The 22,125-nt window shown below is 29.9% G+C and overlaps 1 protein-coding gene across 3 annotated transcripts; it reads right to left on the bottom strand.

Annotated features, from left to right (window-relative positions):
- Positions 1–1,418: 1,418 nt before the first annotated feature.
- LOC131844139 (sodium/hydrogen exchanger 9B2-like) lies at positions 1,419–18,717 on the bottom strand. 3 transcript variants are annotated; one of them, XM_059192940.1, is made up of 12 exons: positions 18,689–18,717; positions 17,394–17,697; positions 16,888–16,954; positions 16,538–16,638; positions 13,559–13,796; positions 12,837–13,006; positions 11,928–12,142; positions 10,958–11,129; positions 5,677–5,831; positions 4,745–4,909; positions 2,294–2,480; positions 1,419–1,581 (listed from the first exon to the last, which is right to left on the bottom strand). In XM_059192940.1, the coding sequence occupies exons 2-12, from the start codon at positions 17,416–17,418 to the stop codon at positions 1,502–1,504; spliced, it is 1,575 nt and encodes a 524-aa protein (XP_059048923.1). In that variant the 5' UTR covers positions 17,419–17,697; positions 18,689–18,717; the 3' UTR covers positions 1,419–1,501. The 3 variants fall into 3 exon arrangements, with proteins under 3 accessions (XP_059048923.1, XP_059048922.1, XP_059048924.1); XM_059192939.1 differs by having other exon boundaries at positions 16,538–16,641; positions 18,689–18,716; XM_059192941.1 differs by lacking the exon at positions 18,689–18,717 and having other exon boundaries at positions 16,538–16,641; positions 16,884–16,954; positions 17,394–17,414.
- Positions 18,718–22,125: the final 3,408 nt, after the last annotated feature.

Genomic DNA, 22,125 nt, shown 5'->3' on the forward strand with positions numbered 1-22,125 from the left:
TATCAATCAATACGTTCTTGACACAACGATCCTCGTCATTAGTGGAGTAAGAGGCTGATGTCATTCTTATGATAGCTCTGTATTTTTCTCTATTGGCTGCCATTCTGATAGACTCTTAAAGACGACCGACGATCGCTGCTTTGAGTTGAATGATCCATCGCATGGGAAATCACAAATGGGTCTACTATCTACTTTCAAATTTATCATTATGAATGTAAATTCTCTTAAATACCTTTGTAGGTTACCTTTCAATTACAGCTTAACTAAAATAATAAACCTACTGCTTATTAGAGATAGGAAATCTGTAAAAACAATATTGCATTGCATCAGAGTAATGTCATTGTCATAGGTCTCACTTATTAAGCCATAGAACCAACCTACCTGGATAGAGTTTCTGCTACATTTTTGAGGGCGACATTATTAACGGCTCTCACTTAGGAAGATGCTCCTAATGATTTTCAGTTCCTCAAGTTAGTCTCATGCTAGCCTATTACTATTTGTACTTGACGTTCTTTTACACATACAGGTTACCAGCCTTAGCTACACCCGGTTATTCATAAATTGATGAGTTTTCTATATATTAAAATAATAATAGTCAATATCACTCTGAACTATTATATTTTTGAAACAGAAAAAGAATTTATTAAAAAAGTGCAGTAGTTCCGGAGTTTACATCACTCCTAATAAAATACGGTGGTATACAAGCACACTATGCTTGTTATATCGAATGTATGAAAACAATAACCAAATAAGTAATCACAGTAATGATCATGCCCAAACTCGTATCTATGGTCTGTCAAGTTCATATATATATATTAACTAAGCTCCGTTATATAAGTTGTACAAAGTTATACAAATATATTTATTGATGTGCAAATGCGAAAGAATGAAAGAAAATTGTTTATTTGGTACATAGCAATACTGAAAATAATTTTTAAATTTTAATTTACTTTTTATCGGTTTATATTAATTTTATAGTACCAAATAGGTCTCCGCTCAGAATATGTCGTGACGGGGTTCCACGACGCTGGTATTCTGCGGATACCTTCATAGATAATAAATATAATAAAATAATAATACACACACATACATAGATCTAGGCGGATAACACAGAGTAAACATTTACGACATACTACCATATATAAAATAAATTTTCTCTGTATAATGCAAATAAAAGTACATTCTATCTATCTATAAATATATAGCGTATCTAAGCGAAGCTGTGGGCTGCACCCACTGACAACGATCGTGTGAGATATCTGTGGAGGTGTAAATTGTGTAGCGGGAAGTCGGGAAGGGAATAGAATGCGTCTATCTCTTCGTAAACCCTCTCACATGAAGGAATGCTATAAAGAAAATTCACAATACCTCACAAGTCAATATTTATGAGTACTTAAATATTTATTATTTGGTTTAGATTTTGTATAAGTAGTCGCTGTCAGATTGATCATAAAATAAAATAAAGATTTTTACATAATTATAATTATTTATATACACGGAATCATTTGGCTAGAGAGCTTGACATATTTCTCTTGTGTTCTGAAGACACGTGTGCAGATATAGACTGTGTTCGGTAAAACTCTGAAACAATAAATAAATGTTGAAAATATCATATTAATTCATATTATAATACTATCATTACTTTTTGGTTTTGACTCTATTAACTTTACTAAAATCTTAATTTTTGTTATGCCTCAAATATAAACTCGTTTTTATGAACTATCATTTTAACGATTGTTTACCAAATAAAATGCATCTATAGAATATCTTTAACATGGACAAGAATTAACCGTTATACATATAAACAATCACATAACTGAACATAGATTTTTACAACTGTAATAAAAATTCTTTATAACATTAGCTAGGTATCTGTTTCTGCGCATAATGCAGAGACGTATTATATAGCATGAGCGTCTGTGCACTCACCCGGAACGTGTATAGCCCTTAATGCTACAGGATTTATGCGGTCAAGGATAGGCCTTCGTCGCGTTTATCATAGACGAAGATGAGAGATGGAACGAAAACGGGACGAAACCGCCTTGGGTAAGACCTCTTTATTTATATTACTGTATGTAATAGAATAGTTACATGTACGAGTATATGTAGTTTTTTTATGGTTTTGATATATAAATAGCACCATTCATATTTTGTTCTAGAAATTATTTACTTCTCAGGGTTCTCAATCCATAGAGATGTAAGATTAAAGCCTTTGACTATAGTACATTTGAAATAATGAGTAGATACATTATTTATGTTTTAGCTATCGAACTAATATAATTGAAACGAATACCTTCAGGAGACACTTTTGAGTCTTGTGATAATAAAATGGGTCCAAGTATCGTAGTGAGAGCTGACCCCAGGGTGCTAGTAATAAGTATGGCAATAATTATTATATTTGAGTGTTGCGTAGCAATTCTTTTATCCAGGCTTGTAGGATCTTCGTTCAGGGAATCGGCGGCTACCCGTACAAGCACGGCCTGAAATTGTATCACAGCTAATCATATCTATGTAAATTTCAAATTTATAAATAAAATTATTCTAAAACTCTCGTATTTTTTTTTTCTTAACTTAATACATACATACTATATTACATATGTTAAGGCAACGAAATATTTATAGAGTTCCTAGGTAATTTCCTAAACAATTAATATAAACATACTTATATTCTTTAATCTTTGCCTTTACAAACTATTCTAGAACAAGTAGGTACAACAAAACTTGAATCTGTGCACGTTTGTGGAACCTTGGTAAACTTTGATTCTGGACAAAGTAAAATGGAATAACCGTCTTTAGTAGTTACCTACACTAGTTGATCTGTTAGGATGTGTTATAAATTATAAGTAAACAGATGAATAAATAAGTGACATGACAATATGTTTTAAATTTCGTTTCCTGTAGATCTGCTTTAGAATTGAATCTCAATTTCGCAAAACAGCGGAATACAATATCATCGCATTGGAATTAGTATTCAGAGTAATGTGTCATTTTTATTTAGGATAAATTAGCGGAAAATTAGATAGACGATCCACGTCCACCTGATTTACCGCTAGCGACTATGTATTATATTATTTATATCTGGAGACTAAAAACTAATATAAAAGCAAAAGAAGTTTAAAAATGTGAAGTAGATGTAGATAATTATTCACTTTATTATTCACGTTTGCATACTTACACAATTACATATATGTATATACGTATATATCACTTTATCTGTTGAATGTTGTAGCTACTAGCTGAGTGTGGAATACTTTTTATAAAAATTCAATTGTAAGCAAACAAAGCCATGAAAATACAACATATTTATTTAATAAATGATATTCGACGAATGTGGTGTAATTTACATAAATACATTACATAGATATTCCATTCAATAAAAAAAATACTTCCAGATCCTTTTACCTAACTTATGTATGTAAAAAATTCATAACAAAAATAGGTAATATAATATACTTCTTATAAAGATCACGAGATGGTGAATTCAGATAATGTCAATATTATGAATATGTTCATTCAAATTCCGCGGATAACAAAATTGTGATATATGATTTTCTTAAAAGAACTGGTGTTCGCATAGGAATATAAGCGAATGTTTATATAAAATTTCTTAGGGCGGCTTCTCTGTTTGGTGTTGTCATGATAAGTCAGTCATTGCCACAGAATAAGGTACCGACGACTTTGCTAAGACTAATTTGTTGTACTGTGGTTTACCCTTCTCTTGTACTTCGACCGGCTATATAATATTAAATAAAGAGGTACACGGGTACAAATAAAATACGCTATGAACTGCTTTAGTATAATTATAAATTAATATTGTTATTATTAGTTATTATTGACATTAATTCTTATTTTTTTATAGAATGTATATGCATATTATAGAGTGGTACTTAGTTTTGATAGATGTAAGTTTTTTATATAAAATTATTTAATAGTTTTATTGTCGCTATACCTTTATTTTGCAATTAAACGTTATATTCTATAAGTGTATTCATATATATATATGCCTTGGGAACAAAGCAAAAAACAAACTTGGTATCTTCGGTACAAACCACAAACACTCAAAGCATTGAAGTTCCAAACAAAGCTATATAAATTGTATGATAATATCAAAGTGAATTAAACCAGTAGCTGTCGTGTGAGCGTCGTTTCGCATTCGTTAATGAAAAGATCACTTAAAAGTAATAATTTAGTAGCGGTGACGCAGAGGCCATTCGCAGCCAACGGGCGGGCTTGAATTCTTAGCTATTCTAGTATGATTAATTGTTTCAGCGTGTAACGAGCATTTCCCTTTCCAAATATTGGTTCAGCAATTTTCTTTTGTTGTAAATTAGAATGAAATGGTTAAGTGAGAGTTGAGTTTGCATATTAAGTTTTTAAAAGAACAATTGAAGTATAATAGAAAAATTGATTCAGTAGATTTATTTGAAGAATGAATATTTACTAATGTACCTAATTACTTGCAAACTTCTAATGTTTACTGGAAGAAATATTATAAGACTTAAGCTCACTTTTGCTATATATTCGATATTATTGATATATTATTGAATAGAAATACTTTGTTTGTGAAAGAAAAAAGTTTGTTTTTCGTATAGGTCCTGGTGCTGTATAATAAAAAAAAGAAAGTAAAACTTAAATTTCTCTAATCGTGTGTCGGCTATAATTTATTTCTGTTTATATGTTAACTCACTGTAAGAATATGCAACGACACATTTGACTGGAAATATATGCATTCTATCCTACGTACCTCAACAATGGCTTTAGGCATCCATGTGACGGCTGTGAATAGACTGTCTTTTACCGACATTCTGTTGGATAAAGCGACCAGGAAAGCTGTCACCAACCGAAGAATTAAGGCGGAGAATATGCAAGCTACTAAGAGAGAAATTTCTGTTGCTGTTACTTGCGACACCTGTTGAAAATTTATGTATGTGTATTACTATAGATTATTGAAAATAGCTATTACAGAGGTATATTAGTTTTTATGTTTGTTTGGATGATCTCATACAATACTCATACAATAAATAGATAGCTGCATGTCCCCGACCCTTCTGCTTACAACTAATATGAATGTTTCCCAATTGTCAGATTTTCTTTAAACAAAGTTCGTATTAGAAGCACACTTAACTGAAAAACTCGATTACACCAAAAAGGACCTATCATAAGCTCATTCGTTTGAATATTTTTAGAATAACGAAAACATGACTTTATATTTACTGATACAATAGAGTAATAGAGTAAGTCTAATAGAACGGAACGTTAAATATACACAGCAAAATTTTGATTAAATGTATTGCTATTGCATTTCCATGAGGAAACATTCAAAGTTGCTGAATAAAGATATAACGAAATCAGATGAACAGCTAATTTTATTGCTTACACACACGTACAGTAAAACGCGAAATAAAAGCGCAAAATACGTAAGAGGAGTATGCTTTTTACCTGATTTAATTTTTTTTTACCTAAAAAGCTACTCATTAGCAAATAACAGGCAGATTCCACGTGGGGAGGGTCGATAGGATATGGTTGGTTATTATAATCATGACTGATTTAATAACAAAGAGTAAAATTAATTTGGTCTGACCTTTGAAATTTTACAAGTGTGTTGCATGATGATCACTCTCTACCATTATGTTGGTGAAGAAATAAAAAATATTTTAATAGTGGCGTTAAATTTACCTCCATAAAGTAACCACTAAAAGTGAAAAGCATAGGCTCAAAAATTCTCCATAGGAGTTTGTACACCTCTGATACAGGATTGTCATTAATTGTCCAACCGCGCCTCGACCATCGTGTTGCTGCAGTTCCCGCGCATACCATGATCGCCACCCCGGCTGAAAAACACTAATATTATTGTTTTTTTTTAAATGTCTTACTTTCAAAGACTTTCTTAACTAAATATTTAAAAATATTGAAATATGATGTTCCAAATGAATATATTTATTATTGAATTAATTTACACACTAGTATAAATAATAAATGAAGCCCCTTTTGCCTTCATTTCATTTGTAAGAGTAACAATTAAATTCTATAATAGACTTTAGGTATAATGCAATAAAATAGAGAAAAAAAATCACTCGCTCGAATCAGATAGGTACTGCGAAAAGAGTTTTATTGGTTTTATATCAAAAATCTGCGAAATTAAAAAACGAAACGAATCAGTCGGGCACAAAACAATATTGTTGATTATATCAAAAACAAAGGCAATAGGTACAGCAATTATTATAGCGATTCATAATGCTCGACCACTTGTCTTGTTATTGACTCGAGTATTATAATAAGAATACTAATTATTCTTACTTATGTTTCATGTCTCAAACTATCTTTAGTTATTCGAATGTTTTTGCTGATCACACAAGTGGTCACACAAGTTATTTCAATGTAAGAACGTTATGGTATGAAATTTTACTAATTAACAAGTGCTACATTTAGTGTTTTCATTACTTATATTAACTTTTTCCTTTCTTTTATTATTATTATGTTTATATTATATCTCAATTATTAAAAATAATTATTATACAGATAATTATGGAGTTCGTATCGAATTCATGTTGTTTTATGATGATTCCATGATGTTTAATGTTACAGGCATGGTAAACAAATACAGGATTTAAAATGATCGCTACTCTTAGAAGAACACTAAGCACAACTGAAAGCATCACAAAATATGTACATTATAACATAGGTACTTTGCCGTTCCTGAGTACTAAACCTAGCGGAATATAGTAGGACTGTTGTTAATTTATTGAATGCGGTTGACCACATTCGGGAAGCTGGAGCAATCAATTCCATGTAATAGAATGAAGCATTGGACACACAATCTGAAACCGCATGGATTCAAAACCTAGCATCGGAACAAATCGCTCGGGACCGCCTGAGTATGTGACATCTGGTCTAAGAGGTTATACCATATATCTACTATAGCATATAGTAGCAGTTTCGTACTTAAAGTTATATATTTATTAGTACAGAATGTATTGTTTATGTATTTATTACTACTAATGAATATTTAAAGCAGTAAAATAGTTATTGTAAATTGACAGAGAATTCTTTACATCTCTGTGGTATTAAACATTTCCCCTACCCCACTCCGCCTCATTCGGCCCCAGATAAATCAATGTAATTATGTAGTATATGTTATGTTTATTCTGGTTATACGTACTATAAACAATACCTCTACTTGTTTTATAACGATAACAGTAATGAGCCCTGTTCTTGTAATATGAGATTTAATAACTAATATTGATAACCGATAAGAGTGGAATCTCTGTTTCGTTGAGAATACAAGCACTTCTCTATTTGTAATGTATATTTGCAGATAACCCTGTTAATTTGGATCGTGACCATTTTAAGGCATCGTACATCAAAATAAAATGAGAACTCTCACAGGATCTGTTTGTTTTCTGTCTATCTGCCAATACCCTTTTTCTCCAGAATAGGTAAAGATGTTTACCTAAAATTTATGTTACGTGCAGACCTATAATAATAGTTCTTATTAATAAAAATAATAGTTCTTTTAAACATTCTAGAGAGTAACTTTAATTAGACTAGGCAAAGGTGTTTCTGTAATACAGTAGGTAATCAAAATTTGTATTTACCTAGAGCACATAAGATAATATCACGTACTAAAGTATTTATAGTTATTTTATATCTTAAGAAGTAAAAAAAAAAGAATGAAATCTATTATATCATTTTGATTGGTGAATTATACCGTTTTATTTATTTTAGTGCTTTGCAATGGTAATAAGCCCAAATCGTAGGAGACAGTTTAATATTATTCAACAGGTATTTAAATTATGTACTTAATTTAGTACAATTTAGACAAACGACCTAAAGGGAGGTACGTGTTACACAGCTATTTGAAATTCGCTGGAAAAAGATATTTATTTACAGTCTATATTGTAAGCCTTATTCTGTAATCAATTCCTAAATATAGTAGAGATATGAGAGGGAAAATGAACATTTATAATAATATTGCGAATAAATAAATTTGTCTATTGTGATATCTAAATAATCTGTTAAGCCATAACTCCCTGTTGTATCTAACCGCAATCCATTCCACAATAGTTGAAATAGCCCGGCTGATAAGAGTTTTGTTTATACTAGGAATTGTAGAGGTCCAGTGGGATAAATTCGTTTCGTGCAAATTAATGGGCTCTCCGCCCCAAAGCCGCGATAAAATGTCAAGTAATCAAAAAAATATCGGAATAAAACTATGTTAATATTAAAATTCTCTGGATGGTATTTTCATATAGGAAATGCAATAAATCTGATTGTCAATATTAGAAGATCCAAAATTATGAATAGATTAGGATTGACAGATTTGTTCTGTTTTTTATTACTTGCAAGTATTTTATTTAATTACCAATTCAAATAAGCAGAATGCTAGAAATATTTTTTACTTTAGTTGTTTATTATGTCTTATATAAGAAAAACCTGAAAAATAGTAAATACAGTGAAATTAATAAATATTGCATTGAATTATTTATATAAAAAACTTATACCTTTTTCATATTAATAAATAATTCCATTAATTACAATGAATGGCATTCAGAAGATTAAACGTCAAGGTTAAATGTATTTTAGGTTTTCTATAATACGCAAGCGCAGAAGTGAATTTGCGATAATGCTATACGATCGTATCCGTAATGAGTAACAAAATTTTATCTTCGGGAACAATAACAATCTCGATTTCTTTGAGATAATATGTATTATATAATATACAACAATTAAGATATATTTACTATTTTTTTATAGTTACTGTGTACCTTTTTCTATTATTGATTGTTATAATGAGATTTGTAAGATTTTAAAAAATATATTATAGAATTTTAAAAACAATGTAATAAGCTCTTAAGTAGATAAGATTTTTTTATTTTTTTTTATTTATTCATTTCAATATTACAACAGCATTACAGTATTTCCAAATCGGTGTTGCTACTTAGTTTTTGTACTATCTTAACTATAACATTGAATTTGCATTGGTATAATAATAAAAATAAATACTTGATAATCATCAAAAAGAAAGAAACAAAATATAGACAACAAAAGAAAATATAGTAAAATTGGTCCAGCGATTTATGTCACCATGACTAAGAAAATATAATAAATAAAAAAAATAATGGAATGCTACTAATTGTCTATATTATATGTATCTTCGAATGATGGAACGAAGTAAGAAATGTTGAGTGTGGCGTTCATCAGATCGAAATAGATAGATACACATTTAATTTAATAAAATTCCTTTTATTAGTTCCTGGTAATCGTATACTGATAACACAAATTTTCTTATATATATATATATATATATAAGGTGACCAGAGGTGTTTATACATATAGGAAGCCGAATTATATATGTATTTATCCTGTATATAGCTATTAAATCTGTAAATCACTATTAAAATAATAGTGATTTACATATTTCGCTATTCTCTATATATAATAATATTCTAATATAGCACAGGAACGTACTATTGTGAAACTTATCTAATGCACAATGTTAGGTTCCTAAGACAACAATTACGTCAAAGTAAGGTCCTTTTCATGCTACGTTTATTTTAAATTATTATTCTATTCACTATCGTTTTCATCCTAATATTATTCCGGGCAGCGTTATCTTTTGCTACGAGACCTTCTCAGCCTTTATGTTATCTATATTCATCAGTGCCATAACAAGTATAGTGAGATTTATAATGGATAATTCAAATCAAACAAAGTCTGTCGACAGACTGCTTCTAGTTGTTTTTTTTTTCAGCGTATAATTTTTAAATGTTTTTCAGTTCAGAGATGGCAATGCAAAATTAATCTTTCGATTTTGTAAATAAAAATCAATTCTATAAATCTAATTATTTAACAATTTAACAGACGCGATAAAGGCAATGGTGGATACGAACCGGCGAATAACAACACGTGAGATCGGATTGAGGTTGAGGTGAGTCATAAACTGTTGAATTTCTGGCACAGGCGTACTGTTAACACACCTTCTCTATACACATTGGTCAATTTTTTTCTGGCTTGAACAGCATTTTTGCCCTTTCTGTAGTAAAACAGCAAGATATGTCGAAAATGCTGCTTATCGCTCTCCATATTTAAATGGGCACCAACCAAAAACTACTGCGTAGAATTAATTGATATTTTTCACACACAAGCCTTGCTATATGAGCTCTCAAACCATATAAAAATGATATGGCTTAAGCGTGAAGTTGGGTGCAAAAATACAACTAAATCCTCTGTCATGAAAAAACTAAATTACTTTTCGAAATTAATAACCTTGATAGCCAATTCCATGCGACATTTTAAAACAAAAATCAAAACAAATTCCTATCTCTGACTACTTTCTTCTATTTTAGGTGTGCGCAAAGATAGATAAATCTATTAAAAGATAAAAATAAATAACTATTAAAAGTTGCTTCCATTGGAATTTAGGGGAATCCTTTCTTTACACTTACATTATAACATTTATTAATGTACAATCCTGGAGGTGTATGAGTACATCGTAATTTTTAATAGATGACTAAATTTTATTAATTTAAATATAAATAAATTAGTATTTATTGACGAAAAAAATCCTTTCTTATCTTATCAATTAATTGGAGTGTCAGATATTTATCATTATCTTCTCAAATTTCTTTTCAAAGATAACCACAGCTTGCAATTATAGTAACAAGTAATCTGGCCCGTCGTTTCCGATGTGGTTTTTGTTACTTGCTCCATTATGTATATATTTCCTCTTAGAGTTCCTGAGAGAGATATATAGACGCTACTGCCAATATACTTAACCTTTACAGATAGTTTCTAAATATACTTATGAAAGTATAGATTTAAACACAAACCGAAAGTTAATTAGAATATACATTGACGAACCTTACATTATTGCACAGTAAATGTTTAGACATATAGTATTGTGTACAAAACTATCTATAATTAGGTATCCAATGTCTATGTAATAATATATACTTACAAGTACCACCCCAACCATAGTAACTGCAGGAATAAGAAAGTAAAAGTCCGCCACCAAATATGACTACACTTCTAATAGTAGGTGCATAGTAGTCCTTGTGATCTGGTATAATATCTGCCAGCATGCCCCATGATATGCCAAGGCAGATTCCAAGGAATATTGCCAATACCGCCTGTGAAAGAATTCAAATTTGAACGACAAATATGATACTTTACTTATAGGACTGTATATACAACAAATTTATTTTTATAGGTATCATCTACGTATTCTACGTACTAAATATTCTATATGATTATTACACAATTAAAAAGCCCAGGCTGACAAAGCCAATTTATATATCTATAGCTACAGTTATTTTAACAATCTCTACTTTCTAAACTCTCTTTCTTATTATATTGTTTCATAAAGTTACAGCCTTGACTTATCATGACTTATCATGTGGTGATATTAATATATTCTTAGGCCCAATTAGTGGTTAGCGTTTAATCAGACAGTTGGCCTATAAAATTGGTAGAAGACGTATTAATTAACATGAATATAGACGTATAATTAAGATAATATAGGATCGAGACCATAAAATGTTTACAGAATTATGTCAAATTAAAGTTTGCATTATAAATCCAAAAATATTGTTTATATCGCTTATTATTTATTACATTAATCTGTAGTATCTGGAAACCTATTTTTATATACCGTTCTAAAATGAAATTGAATATAACGTTAAGTATACAAAACGTATAGGTTTTTACTTTACAACAAACATATCAGGTATGTTTCAAAAGATGTGAATATACGATAAAATTATAGGTTTCTATATTACTATTAATTCATGAACTGATAAGAATAGGAATACTTTTTAAAAATATTTAAAATAATAATAATAATATAATTTATTATTCTGTAAATTCCAATCTCTTTTTCATTACGTTCTAATATGATGCTAAATTATAGGTACACACTCTACAAATACCTTCACAATTTTGTAATAGAGCGGTGCTTCATAAAATATGGCGCTGTTGATAACTCCGAACATGCCTTCCGTGAACGCGGTATCCAGTCCCCCGGCGTTGCCGACAAGATGCGCAATCTGACTTTTTGCGCCCAAACCTCTTTTACTAAGTGCATTCACCGTGGGTACTACCACAGCTGGCGACACAGAAGCTAATATTGCACCCAAGTGTAATCCTGCATGATTTATTTTAATATAAATATATCTTAAATAGGATATAATATTTACATATAGATGACACACTGCACCGACCCCAAATAATAATGCAATGATGATTATGATTCAATTTAAATGTTAATAATGTCCGTCATTATATGTAATATAATATTATCCATTAAAATACAGACATTTTACTTTCATTTAACAAATATACTTTTATTACACTTTTTGGAAAAAGCGAGGGCGACATAATAAAGTCGGTTAACGGTTCCTGGATGCGAATATTTCTGCTCGCTGAGTCCCTTCAAAAGTAAAATCTTGTTATAATTAAATTTTAAGGTCCAATAATTGAATAGAATTGACTTCAGGTGGCACTCTCGCTATTTTGGCGGATATTTAAACTGCAAAACCGTATAATATTAAAAATATATATAATCAGCTAAGACATTTCAATTTCAAATACGTAATACGTGCCAACTAAATAATTTTTAAATTGCATATACCTACTAATTAATAAAGAAGACGTTTACTACTTGACGGTAGTATTAAATATCAGTATTGTTAGTATTAGCACAGATCACATAATATTACATAGTATTAGTCTATTTCAATAAATATTGTAACATAATATTGAATATCTATTATGATAGTGCCTGAAATAATCATCACGATGATTTCAGTCATATAGTATAATAAAATCAAAAGTCTTACCCCAGTACCATGGAAATCCCAGCAGAATATAACCAAAGAATACAACAGACGAACATTCCACAATCCAAGGCAAAGTGGCCAAGGAAAAAACTTTAACTGAATTATTTTTTATGTATTCCCAATTCCAAGTAAGCGGACCCTTCGTCAGGATAATTACCGGGTAAATTCGTCTGAAAATAAAATAGCCGGTCTTTGTTCTTACAATTGGCTGCAATAGGATTGTATCTCGATTACGTTGATTTGTATGGTTAGTACTACTAAAAATGGTAAATAACATTTATTTATTAGCGATAAAGGGCAACAAAAAAGGTTTATCGACAATCAATTGATTGTACTGCTATTAGGATTCGTGGTGTTTTATTTATAAGTTCCCGATTGATTTGCCAGAAAAATGTAGCTCTATTTATTCTGTTATACATTGTTACAATGTTCAAATAAATTCATTGTACAAATAGATTTGTTATATAAAATCTTATTACTTGTTATTCTTACTACATAACTGGTGCAGAAAAAACAGCATGACGCCCTATCTGATGGTAAGTAGCAACTGTTACCTACAGGTAATATCTATCCATACAGTTCATTTATGCATGCCTAAACTGTATTATGGGTATTCATTTTATATCATTGAATTAATGTATAAGCTTCCACATCGTATTTATTCATATTTGCATAACTATTAGTATGATGAAAAATTCAGAAGTATTAGAACGAATACACACCTTAAATGATAATCTATAGCATTAGCAACTGGATGTTCTAGATAGTTGGTAGTTCCAAAGTTTCTGTACAGAACACCTGCTAAAGTCATTCCTACCATTGGAGTGATTGTTGTGTATCGTTCGATAGTATGTCCCAGTATGTAGCCAGCTGTCGCAATCCCAACCATGTTGAACAAAAACCCTCCAGGTTGTACAGCGTCCTTCAATAGGAACCACGATATTCCCCATAATGTCAAACCTGTAATAAAATTAGGTTTAGGACATAGATAAATCATTTGTTATGTGACGCGGATCAAGGAATCGAGTGTGTGCGTGTGTGTCGTTGATGTGGTGTGTCTATTTATTAGTACTAAAATTGAAATTTATTAGCTGTAATTAATATATTATATGTATATAATATATTACTTGAGAATATTTTGTACGGGCAGTTGAAACCGAATTACTCTGTACAAAATATTCTCGTTAATGAACTTGAATATAATGTTAAATATTTTTTTTCATTTCATTCATTTCATTAACTGATAAGAATGTGTATATATTTTTAAACATTTAAATATACAATATTATAGTTTATTGCTCTATAAATAACGAATTTTGAATATTACGATATTTTTACAACACTCGCTGTGTTGTAAAAATATCGTAATGCATATTCATTACGATTTTTTACACATACGAGTATGTTATAATGCACGGAAAAATCAAAGAAAATTCTAATGCTGTGCTTTTTATGTTACAAGCGAATTAAAATCTTATTTACTTATCTACTGTTTAAAGAGAATTACACTGGAGTATTCATTGGCACTTTGACTTCCCTACAGATAGAAATCGTTTGAGAGACTCATTTAGCTTTTTGTGATTCCATTGGCAAAGGAAATCTCAGTAGAGTGCTTGGCGGGAAAATTAGTTACTAGGAGAAAGAAATACATTAGTAATAGTATGCGATGTTTTGTTATATGTGGTATTAGTACAGTACATAGAAATACATTATTTTTATATATACACATTTATTTTATAGTGTATGTTATTTTATATCGTATAGGTAGATACATATCTATGTAGATACATCCAATATGTTTTAAATATATGACTACAAGATTTAAAATAGATAGGTATATTCTGACTAGTACATAGCTCGCAAAATTTTATTTCAAATTAGATTGCAATGTCACTCCGCACTTTTATCAGTTATTTTACATAGTAACTAGCTTGTAGAAGTAGCTATTTATTGCAAGATAAATTAATTGCTAATGGACATAAAACTCAAACATACACACTGTTGATATCTCGTACCTGGAAATACAAGCAGGAAATAAGTTGGTTATGTCCATGGACTGTTTGTCTTATCACAGCATTAATGAAATGCGAGTATATATTCCAATTAACAAAGACCTCTACTTTCTACTCAGTTTCATAAGATTGAGATGTCTAAATATATCATGTACCTCATTTATAAAACATAACAGTTTGGAAGTTGTTAAATGACTTGCTAAGTTAAAAAATGTATAATTGAAATTGATTAACGAGTTTCTGGTAACAATATAAGTAAGACTAATTCTAAAAATCTTAATTCTCGTCTTAAGTTGGTTGTCAAAATGATAATAAATCAATAAATATTTTTTTAAATAATCAACGAATTACATTATTATTTCATTCATTGATATTAAAAACACTCACATATGCTTTGATATTAAAAACACTCTATGTACAACTGTGGAATGGCATGGGGTTTTTCATAAAGGGTATATTAATGTTTTTTAAGGGTCAGCAACGTTCAACGTAACCGTTTACCATGAGATAGTTGTTTGCCAACGTTGCAGTATAGAAAGAAATAAAGTAAATGGAACAGTATTAGTATATATATTTCATGACATCTGTAGTAATTTAAATTTATAAAATTAATGGAGTTAAATGTCGATAATGTTGTTTATTCATATGCAGATGTACCCACCAGTTTCATCTATTTCAGGTACGGTTACCTCTTTACGCTTATTGTATAGAGAGCTATAGGGTAGCGTCTTCTAATAAAAACGAAGTCCTACGTCGCGTCTATCTGTATGTTTGCGATAATCGGATTTTCATGCAGGATTCATCCATCAACAGAGTGATTTCTGAGAATGAATTAAATATGGAAATACCTATTTACGGCTAGAGCGGGCTAATTATTATAATAATTAATAATAAACAAAACAAAACTCTAAAATAGCATTCTTAATAACATTCGCTATATGCAATGTTACTTTGTTATTAGAAGTCCATGAATGTTAATAAAGACAGCCATGAGTTAATTTTTGAAGCGCGTGACTTTAATTGATGATGAAACTTAACTAAGGAATGATAGACATGCTATTCATATTTAGTAGTAGAGTATAGTAGTAGTAGAGGTAATTAATATCGTTCTAAAAATATATGTGATATAAATATGGGGATTATCCCCGTATTTACATCACAGAAATAATCATCAATATTCATTTGCTTTAGACGATAGCATAACATATACACAAAAACCTATCTATATAATAATTTCGTTCTTTAGGCAATCGGTAAACTACTAACAATCATTTTAATCTTAGGCTAACTCAATAAAAATTTTACTGTTTAGACTTTATTACTGTCAATGTAGCATGGAATGTGATGTACTTTTACTCTTCCACATATGACTTCTATAGAATATAAAACTTTTTAATAATAAAGCATGTAATTAAATCTGCTAAACTAAATTATTACTCTACATAAAATGATGATCAGATGGAAAAACTCAATAAATATTTATTGATAAGAATATTGACAGAAATATATATATATATATATATATATATAGATCAATTTTAAATTTATTAGCAATTGTTGGAAATGTTCATCACAAGTGGACGCTGAAGCAAATAAAATGCCTACAAGAAACCAGACATTAAAATAGACATTAGAATTAGATATCGTCGAATTACAATACCTAAACTGACTATGGATAACAATGCTCACCACATATGAAAACGCCGATGTATTGTTTCAATTCATAAAACGAAGGAATGGCGCGTTTCATCGATCTTGTAAATAGTGTTCTCTTCTGTCGTACAGGAAGACTTCTGAAAATAAACAACATTCTTGAGATTTCATTTATCCGAAGTGTTTGTGACTTTGTGATTTAATACATCGACTTAGAACCATGAGTTCGAATTTGGCTGATACTAAAAAAACTTTATTCTGACTGTATCTCTGGCGACGGAAATGACGAACAATTAAAACTTTTCCGAGAAATAACAGAGAAATAATTTTATTCTCCTTATATTATTATATAACATATATTATAATAAAAATTATTACTTACTCACGTTTTGGAGGGGACTATTTCAAATGCTGCTAAATTATAGGGTCGAATTATATCAGCATTATTTCTATCTGAAAACCCAAAATAATTTGATGTAATACGATAGAAAACCGAAAAAAAATGGAAATAAATATTTTATCTATTTATTAATCTTCACGTTAAAATCTATTCTCCCTTACAAGGATAGCAGGAGCAGAAAGGATAAAGAAAACCAATTAAAATAAAAATAAACCACTCAATAAATAAAATTAAGTTAAAATAATTGACAAAAAAATAAGAAATTATGAGTAATTTCATGCTCCATTAATTCTTTAATAATTCCTTTTCATTAATTCAAGCCATTAAAATACAAATAATATATTATTATATTAAAATTTATGCACCATAATAAAAATGTCTATGTAATGTAATATCTACGTCAAAAAGTTATTTGAAATATACCAATTCCTCAAAAAGTAGTTTGAAAAGTTTGTTATATCACAAGTATGCTGACTTAATAAGATAACTCACCGTTCCCAGCCCTGTTACCTATCATTTTCACTCTGTTATACACTTTATCACGTAAATTACTCTGTCTTATATAGCGACCGTCAACCGTGACAGGAGCTCGTTTTTGCGACGTACGTTCATAGTAAGTGTGTATAAAAAGAACAGACTACTTCACTCTGAAAGCCGCTTGTAGGCCCGTGTAATCTTGTGAAGCGTCCCGCTAATAATAAAATTCGTCGCATGCGCACAACGTTCAATTGCCATGATAGAAAATACATTAATCACTCATCAAACTATGTAAATGACAGCGGTAGGGCGAAAGCACCTATATCGGAATTGAATTTATTATCTGAATAAAATACCCCTTTATTGTTCTTTAAGTTTAATTTTCGTTCCAGTGAAATTTGCAGCAATAGAATCAAAATCATTTAAAATAGAATTATAATAATTTTCTTTCTGAAAATATTTTATAAATAAAAATTAAGTAAAAATATTAAATAATAGGACACCTAACTATTATATATTTAATAAATAATTTAAAAAGCAGATGTATTTTACTTCTTACTAATATTATAAACGCCAAAGTTTGTGAGTATGGATGGATAGATCCATCCGAAGGATGTTTGTTGCGTTTTGACTCAAAAACTACTAATTGTATTTTAATGAAACTTTACAATAATAATATATTCAGATGAAACATTATAGTGATATAGTTCAGCTAGTTGTAAAATATTTACAACAAAATCTCTTTGATATTTTTTTCAGTTTTATTTACCATATTATAAAATAGTATGGCACATTAAACAAAATATTCTGAATGGATGGATTTCTGAAAATTATCCCGATTTGACGATTTATTATTACGATATTAGTTGTGCCCGCGGTTTCACACACATTAATTTTATATCCTATCTGTTATTCTGATGTATGAGCTAAGCTATATTACTGTAAAGTTTCATTAAAATCCGTTCAGTAGTTACTGCGTGAAAGAGTAATAAAAATCCATCGCGTATATAATATTATTGAGAAGATAAATAAGAACTATACATTATCACTTGGTAATAATATATATACACTACCAAGCCTAGTATATAACGCAGGGTGTATGTAGTTTACTATTGCTCCAATACAACTTTCAAATGGGAAACCGATTTTTTTTACACATATACATATACATATATTTTATATTAATAGTACTCGTATATTATAAATGAATCGAAAATAATTTATTCTTGTTAAAATATTTTAAAGAAATATTGTACGATGTCCGTAATTAAAGCATGTACTCTATACACGACCGAATAACAGTTACATACAATCGACGTAGTTTAAAAATATTCAAGTGAGAGTTATTCAACATGGGCTACGTGCGCACCGGACGTCCGTCCGTAATACTTTGTACCTTTTGCGTAATATTCCCGCTGGTAAGTTTCCTAAACTAAACGTCCGCAATCTTTGCAACACACAATATTTATAAATACTATAACTACTATAACTTTATGAATTTTACTATTGTACATTAACGGATGTAAAATTTTGTTAATTGGTCAGTGTCTTACTAACCGATGTTAGCAGGTTGTTCGACATAGGCTCAATAAGGATATAGCAAGAATCTTTATTTACAAATATTAGTACAATGTTATACATTTAGATTCTATTCTATTCATAACGATAGTATTTAGATACTATTTATTTATTTACAAAGAAAATGTATATAACAATATTTATTAATTGGCAGGTAACAATAGTACTCAGTGTAGAACTAGATGGCGCTGTGACGATTAATCATTTGTATTAACCAAGTAATCAATTGCCAAATTGGTCAATTAATTAATTGCTCGATGATACCGAATACTATAAAATACTCAGATAAAAATAATTTGACGACATCAGACTTCGGATCTTATATTCAGTACAATAAATAAATTTATCTATGCCATATAAAATCTGGGTGTGTATAATAATAGAAATTTGTCATGTAATATTAAACGCCATGTTTGTTTTAAAACATTAAAATTCACACAGATTTTCACAAATTATAATACTAATCCGAAATACAATCTACTTGGCATATATTCAATCATATTTTTAACTTCATAGATAACAGTAATAATAACACTATTATGAAAATTTTCATATAACAACGTACAAAGTATTGTAAATTCATGAAAATTAAAAATTATGTTTTAATAAATGCTGTTTTGTAATGGATTCCTCGTTGATACAAATGGATAGCTCATTGTAATTGAATATTAGAAACCTCTAATGGTTAACTATTCATTTATAGGTTGAGATGTCAATTGTTGCATGGAATTCTTTATATTATAGCGATGCACTCAATAATTACCTGATACTTATTTTTTCCATTTTAAGTGTATTTAAAATATACATTTTTTGTTAAATGGTTTATAAGGAATTATTTTATATATATTCGAGTCGAGTTTGACAGAAAATGTAGGTGTAGAAATATGAAAGGGCATGCAAATGCAAGATGTAGCAATATTTCTGAGCTCGGTACCCTGTTATAAACTAAGATGGAACTAGGCGTTAAATAATCTCGTAGATCTTACAAACTTTTTTACTTCAGCATTTATCTATTTTTTCCGCATTGCAGAGTGTGCCAATAATTAGTACAATCTGTCGGGTGAAGATATATAAAGTAGGGAAACTAGTGACCTAAAAACTGTCACTAGTGTTTTACTGCTGTCTCTATTTCTTTTATATAGCCATGTGAGGTACACTTAAATAATACTGTATATATATGTGCTTAAGCAGAAATCAATGCTGAATCATTTATTTTAATAAACTAAGTACATTTATGTTCATAATAAGAATGATGATATAAAGTTAACAACGCCCTTAAAATCCCTGGGATATAAATTCGTCGTTACAGTACGACGAATTTATATCCGTTATATAAGGTAAGATAATCGACATAACGATTTGGCGATAGTGTCACTTTTTAGAAATAGAACTTACAGACGGAAGAGACGTGTAAATGTAGGTAATGTGTATGTGATGTTAAACGCATTGATTTCTTTTTTATTTGAAATCAAATTCTTCAGATACACTGCGGCTATACAATTAAAATAGCTACTTAATCACAAAGCTTGTTCAGAAAATTCTTATAATCTTATATATAACCCTTATTAAATTGACTTAACTTTATCATTTCCAAACAAAGTTTTGAGCTGTTCAGGGTCTTGCAATTGTTATCAAAGCGGTTTATTTATTTCAATACTGCGAAGGGTTCGGTTCACTATTAGCCCAAAACACCTAAGGGTTTAAAGTGTATACAAAATACCAATTACGATCCCAAAAGCGGTCCAGCAAACTCCCGAGAATGAATTTGTAATATTGTTACAATATCGAACGGTATCTAATATATAAGTAATTATTAGAATATTACATTATTTTTTAATGGTAGGGTATATACAACATAAGGAATGAATAATCTCGTCTGTTATTTGAATAGGACGGTGTTTATGTGTTAGATAAATATGTAAATTTATAAACTACTAACAGGACTAAAATGTTCAATTATATATATATATATATATATATATATATATATATATATATATATAAACACCTCTTTGGGCACTTTGTTCCTGACTTGATCGCTTGACTCCTATCGCGTATATCTCAGGCGGTATGGCAACGTCGCATTCTATTTTGCGATGTGGCCATATATATTCGTCGATAGTACGATATACTCGACACATTTTTTACTAATAATTCGTGCATGACTGGCTCCGAACGGCTAAATTTTTGGTATACACAAAGACTTTTTGGCTCTGAATATATTTCAAAAATCAATTAATTATGTTGATCACTTTATATACTCGTCCTTACTGCGATACTTATTTTCATCCGAATGTATATAGATACCATAACGGTCTATCAATTATGAATTTATTAATTTACTAATCTAGATATTTTATATTCGCAATGCTCCATACATAGTAACTCCACCGTTGCAGGGGGGAGCACCGTACACCGCACCCCGCGCACACAAACAAATTAGATATTTTTTGAATACACAAAGACTTTTTGGCTCTGTATATATATTTCAAAAATCAATTAATTGTGTTGATCACTTTATATACTGGTCCTTACTGCGATACTTATTTTAATCCGAATATATATAGATACCGTAACGGTCTATCAATTATGAATTTACTAATCTAGATATTTTATATTCGCAATGCTCCATACATGCAAGCTCCAGCAACGGTGGAGGCAGGGGGGTGCACCGTACACCGCACCCCGCGCACACAAACAAATTAGAATAAATTAAATTCATAAGATTATTTATATATTTCGACTGCCTCGGTGGTCACACCGCTTTACATCCGATGGTCGCGGGTTCGATTTCTCGCACGGTGCAAACAATTGTACTCATCGGTCATCGATTGTTTTCATCGGTCTGGGTGTTTTATATGTATATTATATATGTATTTACAAAATAAAAATATCTATTTATATCAGTTCAGTATCAGTCTGTGTTAATTGTCCAGGGCTATTTATTATATTTTTTAATAAACAGTTATCTTTTTCCATCGCACCGCTCGCTATCGACAGTGAATTCATAGAAATGTCACTCTAAAAACAAAAATAGTTTTGTGTTTTGTATTTCAAATACTAAATGCAAAATAGGTATTTTCAAAATACTTTTTCAAAATAAAGTACCTTTTGAATTTTTGTCCAAACCTCAGACATTTTATTTATTTTATGTACTGTTAGATGCGAC

The sequence above is a fragment of the Achroia grisella genome, unplaced genomic scaffold, assembly GCF_030625045.1.
Source record: "Achroia grisella isolate CSIRO2021 unplaced genomic scaffold, CSIRO_AGI_Agris_v1 utg3972, whole genome shotgun sequence".
In the NCBI taxonomy this organism is placed as follows: Eukaryota; Metazoa; Arthropoda; class Insecta; order Lepidoptera; family Pyralidae; genus Achroia; species Achroia grisella.